Source organism: Plectrocnemia conspersa, unplaced genomic scaffold, assembly GCF_051122295.1.
Source record: "Plectrocnemia conspersa isolate PC_06_02 unplaced genomic scaffold, ASM5112229v1 ptg000005l, whole genome shotgun sequence".
Taxonomy (NCBI): Eukaryota; Metazoa; Arthropoda; class Insecta; order Trichoptera; family Polycentropodidae; genus Plectrocnemia; species Plectrocnemia conspersa.
Window position 1 is genome coordinate 32,227,286 of NW_028277169.1, and position 23,748 is coordinate 32,251,033.

At 30.6% G+C, this 23,748-nt stretch overlaps 1 protein-coding gene across 3 annotated transcripts in view; it reads right to left on the bottom strand.

Annotated features, from left to right (window-relative positions):
* LOC148235453 (uncharacterized) overlaps nucleotides 1–23,748 on the bottom strand; it is a 598,142-nt gene that overhangs the window by 99,531 nt on the left and 474,863 nt on the right. For all 3 annotated transcript variants that reach the window (XM_088185621.1, XM_088185623.1, XM_088185620.1), the window contains exons 3-5: nucleotides 15,371–15,494; nucleotides 8,631–8,741; nucleotides 4,924–5,009 (exon numbers count right to left, since the gene is read on the bottom strand). In XM_088185621.1, coding sequence (XP_088041747.1) covers nucleotides 4,924–5,009; nucleotides 8,631–8,741; nucleotides 15,371–15,494 — 321 coding nt within the window. The remainder of the gene's footprint in view (nucleotides 1–4,923; nucleotides 5,010–8,630; nucleotides 8,742–15,370; nucleotides 15,495–23,748) is intronic.

Consider the following 23,748-nt stretch of genomic DNA (forward strand, 5'->3'; position numbering starts at 1 on the left):
TAGCGCTGCGTCATAAGAACGTTTACCAAAGTAGCGCTGTAACAAAATAGCGTGCGTCAAATGCGCAGAGAGACATATGAGCGCTTTAAAAAAGAGAGCACGTCATAAGAGCGCAAAAATACTTGGAGAATATCAAGTAATGAATATTTTAGGAATTAGGAATATAAAATATAAGTAAATTGTGAGAAATATACAAAATATAAAAATTAACGAGATATGGTCGGTAAAATTAGTATTTTATGTGCCGGAGCGTAATGACGATTAAAATGATTATTTATTGATTATTACGTACATAAAAAAGTATGGCTTCCCATCCCCATGCGTACGATATACATATATTTTGTACTAAAATGAAACGCTGATTTTGAATTTATCATTACATTTGTTCTATAATGTTTCATTAAATTTACAAATAATTATCGACTCAACTTTCAATGAATGCGTATAATAGGGCAGGTATACGGCCCCTCAGTAGTTACCTAGATATCATTCCTACTACTATTACTATCACAGTAATAATAACACAGTTAGTATCAAATTCATCTTCACTTTCTTAAACATCCATTATTATATCGTCATTCGTAATTATATGGATAATTTGTAAAAATAAATCAATATATGTATTTATAAATAATTAAAACACAGATTACTAATTGTTAGTAATTTACTAGCTCGAAAAGACTAATATTATTATTTGAGTTGCCGCTAAAAATGTCGATAGTTGTCAATCGCTGATTTGAATAGTGCGAGCGAGATAGCGAACTCTGCTTGCATCTCGCTCTTTTTTCTAATCGTTTTTATTTCATAACAGACACACAATAATAAGTAAGAATTATGCACAATCAGAGCATATAATCCCGTTTTATCCCATATCATAAAAATATAGATACCCTTTGAAGGAAAAAATCAGTTTAAGACCAATAATTGTCAAGTATCGCGTTATGCGCGGACTTAAAACCGCTCGATCCGGCCATGTTCCGATGAAAAATTTTACAATAAACTTACACTCGTAAATTGAAGATTATTGAGTTATTTGCATAAGTTGAAAATTCAATATTACTAAAATGTGTTTTTTTACCATTAATAAATTGAAATTGGCAAAATTAGCTCCAGTACAAAGCCAATAAATGCATTTCAAGTTTTGAGTGCAACGCTTGGAATACGATGTCGACTTACTAGCACAAAGGGTTACACACAAAATTAGAAAGACATTACCTTGTCAACCGCATAAAATTGTAAATATCCTCGCGGGCCACGCGACTTCGGCGTCACTCCGCAGTGGAAGGGAGCGGTGGAAGGGACGCGGTAGAAGCGACGCGTCGCCTCGCGTCGGCGTCGGTTGCACTCTGATGCAACGACTTTGCATAGCAACAATATATTGCGTGTATAACACACAAATTTTAGCTATAAACACTATTATAAACACTATTTTTTTTGTATACACTGCTTAATTCTAACACATACACTAAATTACACTATCACTTTATAATTAAAAACATCGAAAGAGATATTATTATAAAAACACTTATTCGACAAAAATGTAACGCGACCGTTAATGACCATTGTCATATAGCTACTGAATTTTTTTTTAAATATTTCGAGATGCATAAACAAGTTCAAACGAGTTCAAGGTTATGCTTCATGTTATGTTCATATAAACCATAACGATTAAAATGTCGTGCATCTCAGATTACAAAAAAAATATTTTTTATCAAAGGTTGACATTTTGTCTAGTTTTAAAATATTTATCTCTAATTCCAATTATTTTAATGCAAGTTGTTATATTTATTTTATTATTTTAATAATGTTGACTTTCTAAAAGTAAAATGTCGATGATTTAAACTTTATTTATATGAAAAATGTTATTTAAATCTAATTTATATGTGCCAAAATTACGAACGTTTCAAATGATGTTCTTCCGTTGAAAATAGTAAAAAAAAAATATTTTTATTACATTTCGATTATAAGACACAGAAAATTACAAAGACATTACCTTGTCCTTCGGCGTGACGGGTGGGGTAGTGGGGGCGCATCGGTGCGGCGTCGGTAATGACGCCAGCGCCACGCGCCGCGCCGGTGCAACTAAGCACTATTATAAACACTACACTAATTTGAATTATACACTGCTTAATTCTAACACATACACTAAATTACACTATCACTTTATAATAAAAACATCGAAACGGATATTATTATAAAAAATATGAACGAGAACACTTATTCGAGAAAAATGTAACAAAACAATTTATTCGCCTGTTTACGACCATGGTCGCATAGCTACTGGTATTTTTTTGAAATATTTCTAGATGCATCCAGACAATTCAAGGTTATGCTTCATTAAAAATAACAAATGTCATTCACCTCTTTGTCTATTTTTAAAATATTTATCTCTAATTCGAATTATTTTAATGCAAGTTGTTTGTTTTTTTAATGCGAGAGTGACGCGAAGGTCACCTTTGTGTTGTCGTTGACCTACTTAAAGTATAACCTCGATGATTTCAACTTAATTTATATGAAAAATATTATTTAAATCTAATAATAGTTAAAACATTAATTTTGCCGAATTCAATTTAATCATATTGTATAATTTTCAAAAAGGAAGTTTTACTTTCGATTTTTTAAATACTAAAATTAAAATTATGTTTACGCTAATAAGACTTAAAGTAGTAATTGGTGAATCTTTATGATTCTTTTATTACTAGAGACCTAAATTTTTCGCGATTACGATTAAACTATTTTTTTGTGAATTTCGTGTTCCTTCCATAAATTTCTTAAGCCGAAGGAACCCAAAAACCAACCGCGATGCTATGAAAATTAAATATTATATTTTATTTATCACATATAATTAATATACCTGCCCTATAACTTACGCATTTATTGCTAGTCGAGTCGACAATTATTTGTCAATTTAATAAAACATTACAAAACAAATCTAATGATAAATTCAAAATCAGCGTTTCATTTTAATAAAAATATATGTATATCGTACGTATGGAGATGGGGAGCCATACTTTCGTATGTACGTAATAATTAATATATAATAATATTTTCATTGACTAATCATTTTAATAGTCATTACGCTCTGGCACTTAAAATACTAATTTTACCGCCTATATCTCGTGAATTTTTATTTTTTGAAATTTCTCACAATTTACATATATTTTGTATACCTAATTCCTAAAATATTCATTACTTGATTTTATCCAAGTATTTTTGCGCTCTTATGACGTGCTCTCTTTTGTCAAACGCTCATATGGCTGTCTGCGCATTTGACGCACGCTATTTTGTTACAGCGCTACTTTGGTAAACGCTCTTATGACGCAGCGCATATAATGCAGCGCTCTTTTGACGCACGCCCATTTGTCCGCGCTCATTTGTGACGTTGCCGATTTACAATATCTATGAAAATGGGCGAAAAATCTGCCGACAGGAAACAAGCAAATTTTTATTTCATTGAGTTTGATATTTTCAAAGAAACATTTGCTCTTAAGGCTTACAACTTTAAAATTATTTTTTATTCCAAGAAATGAGAAAATTTTAGATTTGAAAATACTTTGAAAGATGTGTAATCATTTCTAGGAAAAGTGATTTTAGATATACAAATATATAAATATTATGAATTTGAAAATAGGACCATTTCAAACGTGGCATCTGTGTGGTCGCTACAGAAACATATAAATTCTACTGATGCTTGCAGCCAGTGCTGGATATAAATAGCACTATTTTTAATTCAAGATATTATTTAAAAGGCTTTACCTACCACTGGACATATTAATTCAAATTAATTAAGAAATGATAGAAATATTAATTTTCAATGTGAATTTTCCCCAGATTATGACTTTAGACATTCGAACTCGCATTGATAAGGAATGTGCCACTCGAAATGATAAGTGCAGTGTTGCCAAATCAAAATCAGTGTCGCCAAATTCATCTCCAAAACGTGTTGAAAGGAGCATAAGAAAAAAAAAAACCCGCGGCACAAATAATTCACATCCATTTGAAAAACACTACTGTCAGGAACATCTAGCATTTTTATCGACTAATGTTATACAGGGGTTAATTTGAACAAAGTGGAGCTACGCTAAGCATCAACCGAGAGTAGAAGAGCAAGGAAGCAGCCGCTTCCCATTTCACGTCAACTCTGTCCAGCTACAAAGTCAGAAATCTGATCTTTGAAAACGACTATGACACAGAAAAGGTTACGAGGTTACTATAAGTAATCACACAAATAATAATACTTTGCCCTATTTAAAAAAATACATATAGCCATTAGGTCAATACAAGATATTTTGTATTTTTATAATTATTTTGCAAATCAAGCTGGAAAGAACTTTCTAAGCAGTATAATTTAAAGTTTATTTTTAAATATAAATATTAATAAAATTATATAGTACTTGTTATAAGCTTAATGGCGTCTTTATGTCATTATTAATTCATATCTCGTGACTGAAACATATGAACTCGTATAATAAGAAACGTGCATCCCCCATAAGAAGAGCCATTAAGGGTTGCTCTTTCTCGAGTGTGTTTGGTTTAGTTTACAGACTCGTCCTTATAATTACATCGGATCTTATAATTACAATTTATGGCGTGTCAAAATTTCGATTCGTAGATTAATATTATACATATATACATACAAGCGAGCGCCTATATTTACATTGCTTCATTTGTAAACAAAATGTAATCTAAAACGTAAGCCGATTACGCAAATCCACTCCCACCACCCCAACGAAATATTTAATAATATTAAATTATATTATTCACGAAATACCCCTTTCTCGCGTGAAAACCTCAAGTTTTTACTGGCGTCTAAAAGTTTGTTTGCCCTTTCTTTGTTCGGCCTCTTATTCGTTTTTAATAACTGAAAGGGTTGAATAATTGACGACAAAAAGGGTTGACGTGTTGAAACGTCTTAATACTTACTTATGACGGTCAGGTTGACCCTGGTGTTGCGTGTTGGCGACTTTTTGAAGTCGATTCGACACCTGTACACGCCGTTGTCATCAGAACTGAAAATATTAAAAGAGAAAAAAACGTGTTAGTCTTAATGTTGCTTTGACACGTAAAACTGCTTCGGATAAAGGTCGAAAAATATACAAAAATGTTAAAAAAAAAGTAAATTATGTTAACCCGATTTGATTTGATAAAATCTCAATTTAACTAGCAAGAATTTTAAGGCTTAAGTAGCTACGTAATATTCTTATTAATTTGAGTTGAACAATAACTATTAGCTTTAGATAACATTACACAACAATATTTTAGCAACCATATATTTAAAATGTGTGTTATGTAATTCTATACATAATACTTTACAATTATATAATAAGCACTATATAATAAAAATAAATTTGTATATATTTTTTATCAAAAAAATTCGAAAATAATTTGTTTGTAAAATTAACATAATCTTATTGTTAAAAAATATATGTATATATATATAAAAATAATTTAAAAAAGTTACGTCTTTACATTCTGCAGCCTTTATTGCTTCATTCTGTACAACATACTTCAACATAACTGAAGAAAATCTCATGAATATATTACGCTTTTTAACTTCATACTTATAAAGTTCAAATCATCTCGTTTATTTCTTTACAAGATTGTACGTGTTAAAATTGAATTATTATCAAAGTTTCTAGTAGTGTACAGGTAAGAAAAAGTATGAAAAAGTTTGCTAAGAGATTTAGTCAGACTGCAAACATTTGCTTTGGTCGTCAATCTGTTGGCGAGTTTGTTGAGTTGTTCTTTGTTCTATTTATTGGCTGTGTATTTTTTAACAACTTTTAAAAGAAGCTAATAAAGTGTTCCAAGGGTTAAATGTGGAGTTAAAAGTTACATGTTATTTTTTAAACGAACACACAATATATTATAAAACATAAATAAATCAAAAATAAGAGCAGCAAAATAACACATTTATTATTATTACCAAAACATACGCATGTTCATATGTAAATATACCTTAATAAATTATTTAAAGCAGTCAAAATATACAAATGTAGTATGTATTTTATTATTCACAAGAAACCTTTTTTCAATTTTGCTAATTGAAATATCACAAGTGGGTGTGTGCAAATAAAGGTCGACGATACGAAGCTCTTGTATTGGTATGTTTTAATATATACAGTAGGTATCAAAAAATGTAAATGCATAAAGGTCAAATAAAAATGGATGTGTATATATTTCTTTAAATAAATATAAAAGTGCTCATATATGTATTTTTAATTGGTAATAATCTACTTTATTAAATTAATTATAAAAAAAAAATATAAACCTAGTTAAGATATTATTTAATTAAGTTTAATTGTAAGTTTTTACGTATTATGCTTTAATGTGTGTTATATCTATAGTAATCTGATATTATGTATTTTTCTTAAAATTATCTCCTTTATTTAAAAACGTTGAAGAACAATTAAACATCTAACTACAAAAATTATTAAGTAAATTTTACTAATACATTATTACTTCATTATATAACAAAAACTCGAATGTATGTATCAGTTTTATAAAATTTATTTTTTAGTATATATGTATGTATATATATATATATATGTATATGTAAAGTATAATTTTGAGACTGAAAAAGTTATCGTTCTGTACATATACTTTTTATGCATTTTTAAGCATATTTTTACAATGAGTTTGAGTTTATATGACATACAATATTTTTTACCTAGATTTTAATTTGATATTTTAAAGTTAATTTACATACAATGTGACATATATTAAATAATTAAAAGCATAATTTTTGGTTTATATTGAAGCGATGGATTTTTATAATAAAATAAGTTAAAATTTTTATGTTAGTTTTGCTTAAACAGATTTAAAAATCAATTGTTTGTGATTTAGTTCTTTATGTAATTGAATTTTTTTTAATTTTGCTGCAAAAAATTACACAAACAAGTTTTATTTATTTATATTTTTTAAATTTAATCTTTAGATATTATTAGCATTACACTTTAAATATTATTAGCGTAAAACTGTTTTTAGTTTCGCGTAGCACATATAGTTTTTTTATGCCCTATGTTTTGATATTTACGGCTATTTTCCATACAGGATGAAAAATATCAATAATAGCGTTTGACTTAAATTTGCTAATAGAGTCTACTTTTCAACAATTGAAGATGAAGACGATTGCATATACCAGGTAAGTTGTAGTCACATAAGAACTGTAGGGGTTGGTTTCAACCACCTGCATAATTATTTTATATGTTAGAGGTCATTCTAACGATCATTTATAACAAACGAAAAGAAAAACAATACAGTATTTTACATAACAATAGAAGAGAGATCTCGTGACCAAAAAACATATTTTACGGATCACTTAATAGCACATCCGTCTCTGAACGTTAATAATACATAAGTGCTGCCCAGTACTACGCTTTGTTTGGAATGGACGCACGCGCTAAACAATACATTATACCCTGCGCCTAATATAATATTACTGATGGCCGTAAATTCTATCTAGACCGAAGGCTTGAACACATTTTGTGTGTGTGAAGCGATGCAATTGGCCTGCAAACATCCTTATCTGCGATTCGCCAGTATAATAAAAGGTGTGACACTGGTCATATAGATATCAAAAAAGCATAAATGAGCAAAAAGACTGCATCGACAGGAGAGACACTAGAGGAATTGTCCAGAGAGCAGTACGATATTAAATTACGACTGATCTTAGCTGGAAAAGATTCCAAAGACCTGCCGTTTTTACTCCACTGCCTAATAGCGACATCTTTATAGCATATTTAAAATATACATTAAAACACTTAAAAAACACGTTTTATTTAAATTTCTGTTTAAAAATAAAAATAATAAAGGTGTATGTTTACTACTTTTTTGGTATTTGTAATCTTTTATATATCTGCAATAGATTTTATTTAATATTTTTACAAAATAAAAAAGTTTATTTGGTAAAAATACCTTATTACTATGTCCACAGAAAAATAATTACTAAACAATTTTCTATCTTAAAAATAAACTAGACATTATTTAGAAATAATTTAACAAATTCCGATATAAGCATTGCAGTTGTATTCCTAAAGAGGAAAACATTTATATGCCACAAATAAACTTCTCTAGATAAAAATGCATAACAAGACTCTTCATTGGTAAAACTCAGTCAATTACTTCAGCTTAACCCTGAATTTCAAACTAACTTGGAAACCCCACTTAGATAAAACGGTTGGCAAAGTTAAAGCTACTCGTACTGTATCCATTATTAAACAGAAAAAGTAAACTAGACACTAAAAATACACTGTTGTAGTAATTTTTTATGCATCTTCCATTTTGGGTAATTTACTTCATAAATCAAAAAAATGAGATTATTAATCTAGAGTTAAAAACAACTGGCTGATAGATCAAACTGATTTAACGCAATATCTATCTTACGATATGATCACGTTTTTACTGTGCAATCTGTGCATATTTATTGAATAAAATAAAAAATATGGTCAATGAAATATCTTTTCCGATGAAGATATGCAAATCTGTCCCGTCGGGGGTATACTCGCAGAAGTGTCGAGGTCCTGATCGGGGATAATCGGGCGTGATTGGTGCGTACCGGACCGTGCGCGCGCCATTATGGTAGCCACGGCGAGCACTAAATCAAGACCCGTAATTTATGTAAGGGATACCTGAGGTTGGTTAAGACGAGGGCTGCTGGCGAAGAGAAATGGGCCCTGCCCCGCAGCAGCGGCGCCGACCAGTGGCGCGCGTTCTCCTGGTTAATGCCTCGGCTGTCCCACCTGCAAACCGAAAGATATGAGATTATCATCATAAATCAGTACTTTTTAAGAGCATTTATAAAAAAATAAAGGATATTCACATGTATGAAGACAGCATGAAAAATAAGCATAATTTCTGGTGAGTTACAACCTTTTGGTACCTTATGGTAAACCATCACATTGGATAAATATGTAAACGTTGAATGGTAAGTCCTTTTCTCGACGAAGAACCAGTCTTATTTTCATAAGCACAATAACGTTACAACAGTCGTTATATATATTTTTTCATTTTAATATATATCTTTTATTGCAACATGACATGACAAGCGCTAAAAAAATGCGTTGCAACCATGTAAACACAATCAACAACTAATAAGTAAGTAGTGATTAAATAACATACATAATCAGTGAAATATATTTTATAAATTATTAATATAGCTAAAAATCAATTGATATTAGATGCACAACATATCTTGATTTTATTTTATTATTTTGTCATTAGTAAAATCAAAGTAAAACCATATCTGTTATGATCGATCGAAATTATTATTATATAATAATCACTGATATCCCAGACGCGAGCAAAATAAAAAAAAAACACTATGGTCCATATAATATTTGAACACTGGTATTTTATGTATGAGCCACTGGTCTATTATTTCGTGAAGATCAAAAATATTTTTTTGTTGTGCAACGGTCGTTTATCAGTGCATTAGTGGGCTGCAGGTGTCTCTAAAATAGGTCGCTCTGGATTCTTAAGGTCCCTAAAAATGTCAATGGTTTTCACTCGTTCCAAGAGCCATTTAATATATATGTTCGCGTTAAGTTGATTATGGTGCATTTTAGCGCGTCAAATGCATATATGGGTGATGATGTTGTGATTATGTCGCGGAATTTCGTCATGTCCATAGTAATTTTCGCCTGCTGAAACTGGCTCTCCAGTATCGTATCGTCGTGAAAAAACGGTGGGGCGTCACGGGGATAGCTTGTTTAATTTTACTCCATATTAGAAGATTGCGTGTTCAAATCACGTCGTAGTCACCACTGTCTGGGTTAAAAAATCCGGGAGTCTTTATTTCGTTAGGGCAAAGATACATTGTTTGTTACGCAACAGTTAAAACGTATGGTCTGTGGGTACATCCGTGGGCTGCAGCCTTCTTTAAACTAGGTCGTTTTGGACTAGTGGAGTAGTCTGAAGTTGAGTCGGCCTCAAGTGCCCTGAACTCTGATGTGGATGTCAGAGGAAAAGTCCTCAGACAAAACTGATTTATATTCATGGCTTTATAGTTGATTTTACGATAAACCTATTTTCGGTGGGTCTAGAAATTATAGAAAAGTGGCGAATTTTTTTGAAATAAATTAGCGTTGGTCGATAAAGCAGATTAGAAACAGTTACGCACATTATCGATTCTTAAAGTAATGGATATGTAAGCCTTTATGATTTATGGCCCGTACCTTAAACTACTAAGGAGTCTCCCACGGTGTTTCATTTTAAACAAAAAAACATTTTTTTTCTGAACGTTTAAAATGCTTAATCACAAGTCGAACTGGCCCTATTTTATGATTATGATACGCGTTAATTCCTCCAATTATGATTAGAGTATGTTTTAATATGAATTTTATTAGTATAGTATTTATTCACAAGCTTTCAGACTTTCTTTAGTTAGAGTCGATTAAATCATTTTTTCGACTAAAGACATAATACCAGTTTTAGCACGTTTATTTTATTTAATTGTCAATAATGGACAAAGAAGTAGCCACCGGTTAACTAAGTTGAGTTCTCAAATTCAATGAATTTACGGAGAAATATTGCAATATAACACTTCTAATATATAGAACAGTAAATCAATTCTAGACAAATAAATAAAACTAAATAATTTTTATTTAAATTAATTATTTTATTAATAAATATTTAAATATATTTAATAAATAATTTAATAATCATAAAATATAATTAAATTATTCAATAGTTATTAGCTTTATAATGGGGTGTTTAAGAAATTTGCTACATCAAAACTTGCAATTGAAAATATGATTTTTCACAAAGGTTTGGTTGATATTTTAACGATTATTTCTTTTTTATAAATAAGTGATTTATCAATATTGTTCTTTGGATTAATCTTCTTTATTTAGATGCGTCAAAATAAATAATATTATTGTCACTCGATATGTTATCTTAGAACAAACAATAACATGAACTAAATATGAATCATGATTTCTGGAAATAACGGACGGATAAAGGACGTTATTATATTTTTTTCGATATAAAGCAACGAGAGAGGTTCCAAGTGTACTACTATTTTAGATAATATTTTTTTTCCAATAAAAAAGTTCAACATTTTTTAATTTTTAAAGTATAGCTTACTGTTTTGAAATGGAATATTAAATTTCAAAATACTAACAATACACTGAAAAAACGTATAATTATTTATTCAGCGCCGTCAGCTGCGAGTCAGCAAACGGGCAGTTAAAAACACAAGATTAAATTAAACCCAAACGCGTTGCAGCAGTATCCTTTTCAAATATAAATTCAATAGTGGCTGACACTCGTTAACCGAGCGGGCCTTTGTTGGTCATTACGTAAACTCGTAGCTGCCGCGTTTTTAAAGTACCGCAAAATTTGCCTCACATCGGCAATTACAATCAAGTAGTGTATACACAACATACCCCGGCAACAACCAGTTTTTCACGACCGCAAAAAAAAATATAATTCACCCAGTAATTATGGGTATAAGCGAGGAACAACCGACTGCTACTGAGCTTTTTAGTCTTACACTAATTTGTACAGTTAGCCTATTCAACGATTCCAATAAAAGCAAAAAATAATAAAAATACCAGTTTATTATGATTAATAGTTGTCCTTATCAGAACAAAATAGCTTCTGTGAAAGGTTGGCATTTTTGTTATGAAATATTGTAATATAGTCACCCTAGTCTTAATTTTCTTTTTATTGCTTTATTTGCGCGTATAGGCATACACATAAAATAAATGCGTATCGGCAAGTTCGTTAAACCCGAAATAAGCATTACAGAAATTAGGAACCCTTTCACGAAACGCACAGATTTTCTTACAGATGTTACCTTGGACTTGTGTATGCGAGGAAATGGAATTTAGTTATAGAACCTTCCGTTGGTCGTTACACGCGTAATGGCAATGGCGTGTGCCCAACATTTATACAGTTCGCCGCTTTGATTTATGGCCAATAAACATAAACATAAAATAATTTATTTCGCCGCTCGGTAACATTTTTCCATTGTGTTATTGAATTATTCCCACCGACCTTCGTCACGGCGACACAAAGACCCGAATTTAGTACATTACATGAGCTATTTGGCAGCATAATCGATAATTTACTTCAATATAAATTTAAAACTATAATTTTTATTATCAAACATTGATATGTAAATAATGTTTAGTGAATCATATTCCGTGCACAATTCGGTTAAAAATATGTCTAAAAGAATTTTGTGTATGAAATACCTGCTTTTGTTAATACTTCGCCAGCCATCCCTATCATAAAAACGATGCGGTCTACCACATTAAATCAGTATTGAGAACTGCTAAATACTGTTTTTTGAGATAAAGAAAATGTATTTATTGTATATTGACACGCCGCGCATGTATAAAAATACATTTAATTCAATTTTAAAAATTTGTGCCGAAATATCGGCCGGTGAAATTTTTTTGATGTGTCGGGTGGGTTGATGTATCGGCACTCTAATACTAAAAGATATAATATTATTCTACTTTGATATCCTACCACCATAAAACTACTTGGGGTTAATCCCCTACAACAAGCATAATTTTATTTTGCGCTTTTGCTTTCAAGCAATATGAGCCTCGTCGTCTTCGTAGTTCTAAGGCATGGAAATATCGTACTATTAGTATTTCATTTTGTAATACCGGTATTACCGAAGGTGAATTTTTGCCCCAATACCGGTATTACCGGTATCGGTACTACCGGTCTTGCAATCCCTACTTGCATGCGGCTCGCTATAATATTAACCTCTGCAATTCGAATATATTAAAAGATCACCCTTTTTATGAATCGACTAATAATTATTTTATTCGATTCAGAGGGTATGTTTTCATGTTATCAACTATTTTTAATAGTATTGTGTATGTATTGCAAAAGAGAATTCCCATCTGATTTTATTGTTCTGCGTTCTTCTCTACTTCGTTTAACAGGTTGTCGAAGTCTATCTAAGATCTTTGGCTTTTCAGTTATAATCGTTCCTTCTTTATCCTTGCACATGTATTTCCTTGGTTTAAACTCTCTCCTAAGTTGGCTAACTTTACGATAAAATAATCTAGTTATTAGTGTGTGCTTTACATTTTGTCATATGGATTATTTTTTTCTCTTTGCGAACAGAAACGTATGTGTCATTTCTTTGCTGGATTATTTTATATGTGCCAGGATTTTCTCTCTGGTTGTTTCTTGGCATTCTGTATCGAACTATTCCTTGTTTCAATTTATTAGTGCCTGCTTAGACCTTTATAGGGCATAAGGCAAGAGCGGTCGATATATTGTCCTCCTGCTTTAAAGGTCGATTATTCATTAGATGTGTATGGTGTTAGATGTGTATTCGTTCCGGGGATTTTTTTTATTCGATGAATAAAGCACCAAACTGAAGTTGACTCTAAATAACTTTTAAAAATGTTTCATATCAGTGGTCGTTATACGAGCCGCTGAGTGTTTACGACTGCGACTCGCTGTGTTTGTGGGTGCGTCACATTTTTAAAAATTAGGGACGATTTAGAAAAACAGATATGTATGTACTTATTAGAAGTTTATTTCTGTATCACTATATACTTTAATTAGATTTATGTATTGTTTCATCACTTCAATTGAACGAGCATAGTACACAACCTCAAATTGGTATAAAATTGTTTTAAAATATGATATAAAGTATTAGGCAAACGCGCTATTGTTTTCGATTTTGTAAGAATAGTATAGATTCATAAATAATTTTATTTTTTATAAAAATATTTGGGTTTAGAAGATTTATGAAAATAAGCACTGTGTATTGGTAAGACGAAGTGATTTGAAAGAAAATGTGAAACATTAAAATAAAACGGAATATTACTATATTAAGCCATCATAAAAACAGTTGATTATTATTGCCCATTTATACATTTTATTATAATTTTTTTGCGAATTTATATTTGAAAAAATTTTTTTAGAAATTAAAAATTATATTTTTTAAGAGACAACATTTTGGTGAACTTAATTGACAGTATAAGTAATGAACAAAGCCGTAGATTCAGACATTGAAGGATACTCAAATGCTGAAGATGATTTCAATGTATCCCGCAATTCTTTTCCCCTTGAAGCTGGTTTGCAAAATGAGAATGGCAGAGAGCAAGAATCAAGCGAACAATATATAATCTCTAAAAAATAAATATAAGGCCAGGTGAGTATGAACAAGCTATTTTTACACAAGTTATCGCCATATTTAATATTTATTTGTTATTCATTTTACAGAAAAAACATTTAATATGGCTGTGAACGAAAGCAATCAATAATATATGCAAAGCAAAAGTCGATCAATTCAATTTATCTGTGGAAGTATTATATTTAAATTATGGTTTTTCACCGTCTTCCAAGTTTGAGAATGTATTGGTCTAAAAACACAAATTTTCGTGGAAAGCGTATTATAGAAATAATGAGTCTGAAGCGTTTTCTATGAATATTTAAATACTTTCACTTAAATGACAATACTAAAATGAGATTAAGGGGAAGTCTATATTTTGATCGGCTTAATAAATTAAACCCAATATTTAAAGTAAAATTATTTTTTATCACACCTGCAACAAGTGCTTCTGTGGAAAGATCCTTTTTATACAATAGAAAAAATAAAAACATTTACTAGAAATAGTTCAAGCAAGTACACATTTTCAGCTCTTGCATTAATATCAATAAAAAAATACAAATTAATAAAAGAGAATATATTGTATGATGCGTTTATTGATCACTTTTATAAGAAGGAGCGTCGAATAAAATTAATTTTCATAAAATAGATATACATAAGAAAATACATACATATATAAGAAAATAAATTTCAAAATATGGTTTTTGTTTCCCCCCTCCCTGACCGCATGCCCTGTTTTAAAAGTCACCGCACGCCATTAATATGATCTATATCTTTAAATGCTCAGTCGGTTGTCTAAGTGCAACCGATCTATATGAAGTTAATACATTACACGTATATATTCGTAATAAATAAATTATATGAATTATAAAAACCCTTCTTTATACATATCTACATAGTATTTATATACGTATATTTTAAAAAACGTGTATATATATATTTATAAATCAAATTCAGACAATGAAAAAGTCAGAAGGCAAAAATGAAGCAGTGTAAACAGAGCTTATTATTGTTGCTGAAATGTAAACATTAATTACCCCATTGAAGATACAATATTGAATCATATTTCAGTGCTTGAAAGTATATCGAGTGTTTAATTTACCTTGTTGAAAATTTATGGAGTGACCTATTATAATTTATTAGCGAACATCTCAGAGCGACTTTTGATACGTGACTTGCTTTTGTATGCAAATCGCCTAGTCACAAAGGAGTCACCGCAGTAATTCTCACTTTACTCTAGAAATTACATTGTCGACGAATATAATTCCGTGTACTTACGTGTATATACTCTGATTGTGTCCGTCTTTGTACCAAATCGCCAACTGGACTCCCGTGGAAGTCTCTAGAGAGCAGGGGAGCTTAGCGCCGCCGCCTTTCACCCCAATCACCGAAATGGCTTCAGCTGAAACAAGAAACGAGAAATTATGTTTAGGAAAATTATATGAAGTAATATTTATGTTATTGTAAATTCACCGCAAATTAATAATAATAAGCTTAATGCGTTGCTAGTTACTGTTGAACATTTATAGTAGTAAATCTTATGAGATACAAAGATTTTAGTGCATATATAATTAAATAAAAACATTTTTTATAATATATTTTACAATAGCAAGCGTTATGCCTGCACTAAACTCTCTGGAAGTTGTCCGAACCAAAGTTACAACTGAAGTCGGCCGCGACCTACGACTTCGAGTAAGCGACCACTGCCACAAATTTCATATGCCGTCCGGACGGCGGCTTTTGTCAGGTACAGCTGGCATATTTTCGCGCGATCAAAAAATGTGTCAAATAATCGCAATTTTTAAATTGTCATATTATTAAAACTACGCTACTGATAATTATAAAAGTTTGTGTGGGCACTCACCAATACAATATCAGTGAAAACTTTTCGGTCGTAAATATTCAATTTACGCAAAATCTTTGTCGGCTTTTGCAAAATGCCATAAGGCATAAAAATGATACTCCAGAAATACGAACACCACATCTGTGACTATCCTAGAATTTGTCGCCATCGATTCTAAATAAGAATTCGTTATGGTGTAACATTTATATAAACCGATCTAGGAAAATACATAAGGATATTCGAAACGATTTTTTTTAACAAAATCAAGTACCACTAATTATTTAATTTTATATGAAAAAAAATATAATAACGATATCTGTTAGAATAAAATACTATCAAAAATATAATTAATCCCTTTTGGTGCCCTAAAATATTCAAAGATGTCAGTAAGAGTCTGTTGAAGTCCCAGATAAGCATATGGTGTTATAACTTGACCACGTGACCACGATGCAGCGCTCGACATGCGTATTGACCATAGGACCGGAAATTGAACCGAGTTACTTGTTCTATTACAGTTTGCGAAAAAACATATCATTATTTCTCACACTCTCGAATAATATTTAAAAATTAAGATTAAGTCTCTAGTTGTAAGTATTGAATACCTGAAGATAAATCAAAGTCGATATGGAATACATTATATATTGAAATAGCCACTAAAGTCCTCTGAGCTACGACCGAAAAAGGTTATATACTACAAGATACGACATACTAAATGTTTATTGGTGATTGATGTGAAGAGTTGAATGTAATGGTATTAAGTATAATATGTTAAATATTTTTGTTTATAGGCGTATAATTAACATTTAAAAATAAAATAAATATATTATAAAATATACCTAAATATATTTATATGACAAAAAAAGTTATGTTGTAAGTAGAGTTTCCAAATATTATTTTTAATTATTAAAATATCGAACAGTAAATAATAAAATATTCGAATATATTCGTAGATTTATGAATAATTAAAAATAAAGTTTGTATCGTAAATACTGTTTCATACGCACATAATTATATTGTATTTTATAAAAAAAAGTATAAAAGTATCAAGACTTAATTTTAGTTTTCAAAATAATAGAGCATAAAGACTTTCAAACTTTAAATAAGTATAATACAAAGTTTCTACTGCCTATTTTTGCTATTAAAATAACTACAACTTTGTATGCTTAAAAATACTAATATTATGAATTACTTAAGAAAGAACATTATTCCTATTGATTTACAAGAGATAAAAAAAACAATTTTAGCCATTAAGAAAGTCGACAGTTACACAATAAAAACTAGGAAATATCTGTAGTTTATTTGAAATTTCGGCAATTAAAAAGTATTTTATGGCTTTGGCTGTTATAAATAATAAAAATGTAAGATTTTGAAATTTCACAATACAAAAAAGGAGCAAAATTGTCTGTTCATACGTAAATAAGCCATACCAAGGAACAGGACAAAATAAGAAAATGTTGGACAGATTTATATTTTTTTACCTGTCGTTTATTGATAGATACCAGTTTTTCAATGGCCATGCCGCCGAATAATTTTTGGAGTTTAGCAAATGGAAAATGATATGCTATCGATATCCAGGTAAATGGGTCATACCAAGGAACCGGACAAAATATTTGAATATTAGACAGATCACAAATCAAGTAAATTGTGAGAAATATACAAAATATAAAAATTAACGAGATATGGTCGGTAAAATTAGTATTTTATGTGCCGGAGCGTAATGAAAATTAAAATGATTATTTATTGATTATTACGTACATAAAAAAGTATGGCTCCCCATCCCCATGCGTACGATATACATATATTTTGTACTAAAATGAAACGTTGATTTTGAATTTATCATTAGATTTGTTCTATAATGTTTCATTAAATTGACAAATAATTTTCGACTCAACTTTCAATGAATGCGTATAATAGGGCAGGTATACGGCCTTTCAGTAGTTAGATATCATTCCTACTACTATTACTATCACAGTAATAATAACACAATTAATATCAAATTCATCGTCACTTTCTTAAACATCCATTATTATATCGTCATTCGTAATTATATGGATAATTTGTAAAAATAAATCAATATATGTATTTATAAATAATTAAAACACAGATTACTAATTGTTAGTAATTTACTAGCTCGAAAAGACTAATATTATTATTTGAGTTGCCGCTAAAAATGTCGATAGTTGTCAATCGCTGATTTGAATAGTGCGAGCGAGATAGCGAACTCTGCTTGCATCTCGCTCTTTTTTCTAATCGTTTTTATTTCATAACAGACACACAATAATAAGTAAGAATTATGCACAATCAGAGCATATAATCCCGTTTTATCCCATATCATAAAAATACAGATACCCTTTGAAGGAAAAAATCAGTTTAAGACCAATAATTGTCAAGTATCGCGTTATGCGCGGACTTAAAACCGCTCGATCCGGCCATGTTCCGATGAAAAATTTTACAATAAACTTACACTCGTAAATTGAAGATTATTGAGTTATTTGCATAAGTTGAAAATTCAATATTACTAAAATGTGTTTTTTTACCATTAATAAATTGAAATTGGCAAAATTAGCTCCAGTACAAAGCCAATAAATGCATTTCAAGTTTTGAGTGCAACACTTGGAATACGATGTCGACTTACTAGTACAAAGGGTTACACACAAAATTAGAAAGACATTACCTTGTCAACCGCATAAAATTGTAAATATCCTCGCGGGCCACGCGACTTTGGCGTCACTCCGCAGTGGAAGGGACGCGGTAGAAGCGACGCGTCGCCTCGCGTCGGTTGCACTCTGATGCAACGACTTTGCATAGTAACAATATATTGCGTGTATAACACACAAATTTTAGCTATAAACACTATTATAAACACTATTTTTTTGTATACACTGCTTAATTCTAACACATACACTAAATTACACTGGTAATTAAAATGAATTGAAATCACTTTATAATGCACTGCTAATTAAAAACATCGAAAGGGATGTTATTATAAAAACACTTATTCGACAAAAATGTAACACGACCGTTAATGACTAATGTCATATAGCTACTGAATTTTTTTTTAAATATTTCAAGATGCATATACAAGTTCAAACGAGTTCAAGGTTATGCTCATATAAACCATAACGATTAAAATGTCGTGCATCTCAATTTGTCTATTTTTTAAATATTTATCTCTAATTCGAATTATTTTAATGCAAGTTGTTTGTTTATTTTTAATATTTTAATGCGAGAGTGACACGAAGGTCACCTTTGTTGTTGACTTGTTGACCTTCTAAAAGTATAATGTCGATCATTTCAAGTTTTATATTATTTAAATCTAATTTATATGTGCCAAATTTACGACATTTTCAAATGACGTTCTTTCGTTGAAAATAGTAAAAAAATATACTTTTATTACATATTGATAATATGGGGGTTAGGGGGGGGGGGCTGAACAAAACTATATTTTGAAATTTATTTTCTTTATTTTATAAACATATTATGTATTTATTTTTATTGAAAATTAATGAGTGTCCTCGAAAAGAAAGTTCTTGTTTAGATAAAAAGCAAATCACGTCAATTAGTTTGGAAATAATATATCTGTTTGCAGTAACTTTTTTATTATTTAATTCAACATTTGCCTTAAATTGAGCACTGAAGAAATCATCGATACGATTTTCTTTACTAATTTTTTTTAATTGTACAGTAGCGCATATGTGAGGTTGAGAGCATTCGTGCTTTTTACGAGCTTCACTTAAATTGTAATAAATTTAAAATATAGTTTTTATTCCCATTCCCCTTATTTTACGAGCTTTACCTAAATTGTAATAAATTTAAAAATATAGTTTTTGTTCCTATCCACCCCAAACCGCATGCCCTGTTTCAAAGTTACCGCACGACACTGATATGCATATATCGCATGTATGGGGATGGGGAGCCATACTTTCGTATGTACGTAATAATTAATAAATAATAATATTTTTATTGTCTAATCATTTTAATCGTCACTGCGCTCTGGCACATAAAATACTAATTTTACCGCCTATATCTCGTGAATTTTAACAAAGGCTTTAATTATAACTCAATTAAAGCCTTTGTAGAAATTTATAATATAAGGTTTAACATATTTTTAATGAACATGATAGCCATATAAAATAACAACAAACATTGTCAATTAAAAACGTCCACTTATGAATACTTATTACAGTTAAATTGACCAATAAAATAAATACAATATTTATTATAAAATTTGTATTTAAAACTAAAATATCCAAATTAATATAGCACTAAAATAGATATTAGAACTTATAAGATAAAATTTAGCTCAATTTTAGTATATTGTGAAATCATAAAAAAATCCCAAGATACAATTATAAAAATAAAATACTATCTCAAGATTCTACAGTTGGATATCGTACATTTAACATGAATATAAAAATAGATTTTGAAATAGTATCCTTTAAAAAAATAAATCAAAATAATTCACACAATTATTCAATTTAAGAGTATTTTTATTGTTATTTTAATAATAAACATTTCAAGATATATATAATATATTATCGGAATAAAAATGGTTCCGTACGAAGATTTACATTTTTATGTCGTCGAATCCCCTTTAGCCACGTGTAATACGTACTATGTACAAATAAAACGACTCCTTCGGGATTTTCTGACCCGAGTCTGAAATCGCTGATTTAGAAGTTCCACACAATTGGACCCTTAAAGACGAATACCCAAGCAGGTTTCCTAAACGGCAAAAATCATACCCCATACACGTTGATTTTGGTCGCATTAACTCTTGTGTATTATATATTCGTACTATTATGTTCTCAATAACAACAATGCAAGAACAACGTCCAATTTCAATGGACACTCGATCCGATGAATCAAAGTTGGACTCGACAGTAATAATGCCTGACGCGTTCGGTTTCCGAACGATCCCCCAGATAACCCAACTCTGGTTGATAAATAGTTTGGGGTATGAAGTGGTAGTTACACAACGCGACACAATGAGGATTTCGCATCAGATTTTCGCCGACGTGTGCCTCTTTTGTATGGGAAAACTCAATTAATCTTCCCATCTGCGTAAGGGGTGCTTCGGAAGTTTCGCGGCTTGACGCATTTGATGGTGTCAAACCACACAATAATTTTTATTTAAAAAAAATTGTCATTCCTTGGTATTTTATCTATTGATAAAGATCGTGACCATCTAGATAGTTTCTTTCTTATTTTGCCTATAAGATTTTTAAGCAGTTTTCGGTCTCTTTGGCAGAAAACTTTTTATAGATAAGTTTGATCTAATCTAATTTCACGTCACTCCAGAAATATTTTGAGTGCAATATATACATATTTTAATATATTATAACATATATTAAAATGTATTATATTCTGTAAGGTTTCATTAAAGAAAAAATAAACGATTTTTAGCAATATATCGCAATCGGATAAGCGTGCAATACTTGACAGGAGTTTCGAGGCGGGGTTTTTTCGCGTACTCGAAATAAAACATGGAAGAGAAGAGGATGGAAAAAAACTTATTTATGAAAACGGATATTGAATCTTTTCTCATTTGCGAATTTATAACAAAGAAGAAATGTATACCTTACACATGTACATACGTAAGTACATAATATAATATCAGTTGTTTCAAGCCGTTCGGAGAATCGAAGCGGAACGAAGGGTTAGGTGGGACGCATCCATTATTAAAGGTAAAATCCTCGGGGGCATTCGCAGTTAGCCGACCGATGCTTTCAGGGTTAAATGTCTACGGTTGTAGACAAAGTGCGTAAGTCGTGTGTAGACAATGCGAGGAATTCATAATGAGTATTCTTTGCACGGCGGAACGGTTAACCCTCTTACGTATGCGGTGAGAATATGGCGTGTTACCGTGTTACATAATTTATTGCGACATAAGCGTTTGAATAAGTTCATGTTTTACAAGTTTTTAGTTAAATTAACAAGTAACGATTATATTTAGAACGGAACGTAACGACTCAGACTAGTAACTCTGAGGTTGCGGGTTCGAGCCCCAGCAGCGGCACTCGAATTTTAATTTAAAAAAAAGCGCTGTTATTAAAAAAACCTGCCCCAGCTGCAATGATATATATTGTTTATAAATCGTACAGCACCTAATAATTTATAATTATTAAAATAGAGGTCACCAATTCCCAGACTTTCAGTCTGCTGGTTAAAACTTACTTGTAAGTATTCATTATGTCTGATTGACTTACTCAGTTGGTACACATTTGCCCATTGTAACGCATTAGGCTTACGCCTGTCAAGTTACAACGCAGGATTTAATAAAAAAATGTAAGATTCACGTGTGAATTAAAATATGTATCTGGTAAAACATGATATAATATATTCACACAAAAATAAAATATTAAATAATGTCTAAAAAAAAAAGGAAAATTGATGCAATAGAAAAAATATATAAAAACACCAATAAATCCTTTTAATATTAAACACTGATATTTGGATCGAAGGTGTTTATTTTTGTCAATACATTGTTTATTGCTTTTATTTAATTAGTTGTGCAGCAATTGAGAATTGTTTTATGTGGGTATATCTGAGTGGGTTTGCACTAGATTCCATACGTCGAGCTGGACCAGTGGATGCGAAGAGAGAAGCAGCGGCTTCTGCGATCATTGATAGTCTAAAAATAAGTCGTCCCTCTCTCGATAAAAGTCCAGGTTAAAGAGCTCTCAAAGCTCGGACACCTTAAACTTGGAAATGGAAGTGTGAATGTCAGTATAAGATATGTAGTGATTTTCGGATGCTTGTGTTTCTGATTTTATAAACATGCTCCCTTCAATGGGAGATTTCGCTGCACGCAAGGAGTCGAGTTTTTTTAAAGAAATTTCCGTTGGCTTCTCGAGCACATTAGAAAGGCTAACATAAATGCACGCGTTATCTTTTTTCAAAGCGATGGATATTTTAATCATTTATAATTTATGTCCAAAATCTTTTTAATCTATGTTTAAAGATTTTTCACTATAGTGTCCCATTTTGTCGAAAAAACATAACATGTAGCATAAGTTAATCACTTTAATTGTAAATGTGAGAGTAATTCAATTGATAAACCCGAAAATAATTTTGGAATATTTATTTATTTAATTTATTTTTAAATCTTCCGTTGTAACCTGAGCGCCCAATGCGTTACAACTGTGTCAATTAGACATAATGAATATTTACAAGTAAGTATTAACTGACGGACTTAACATCTGGGTATCGGTGACATATATTTTATTAATTTTAAATTACTATATGTAATATAATTTAAAATATTTTTTTTAATAAAAATTAAGTGTCGTTACAGACTGCGCTATTTCATCTTTAAATATAACAAAATCTGTTAATGATGTTTATGAAGAGGAAGGATTTTTTTAAATAATTCTTAGTTATATTGAATATATTTTAATGCCGCAAAATCACATAAGCGACTTTTTAAATTTTAAAGACCACCCACTAAAAATGATGCGTACCTACAAAAATAAGTTAAAAGCAAGCATAAAAAATAACTGATATTGAAAGAACTGTAATGCTTGGACTACACTTTCTGGAAGTTATCCGAACCGAAGTTTAACTGAAGTCGGCCGAGGTAGCGACCACTGCCACAAATTTCATATGCCGTCCGAACGGCGGCTGCTGTCACGTACAGCTGGCATATTTGCGCGCGATCGAAAAATGTGCCGAATAATCGCAATTTTTAAATAGTCATATTATTAAAATTACGCTAGTGATAATTATAAAAGTTTGTGTGGGCACTCACCAACACAAAATCAGTGAAAACTTTTCAGTCGTAAATATTCAATTTACGCAAAATCTTTGTCGG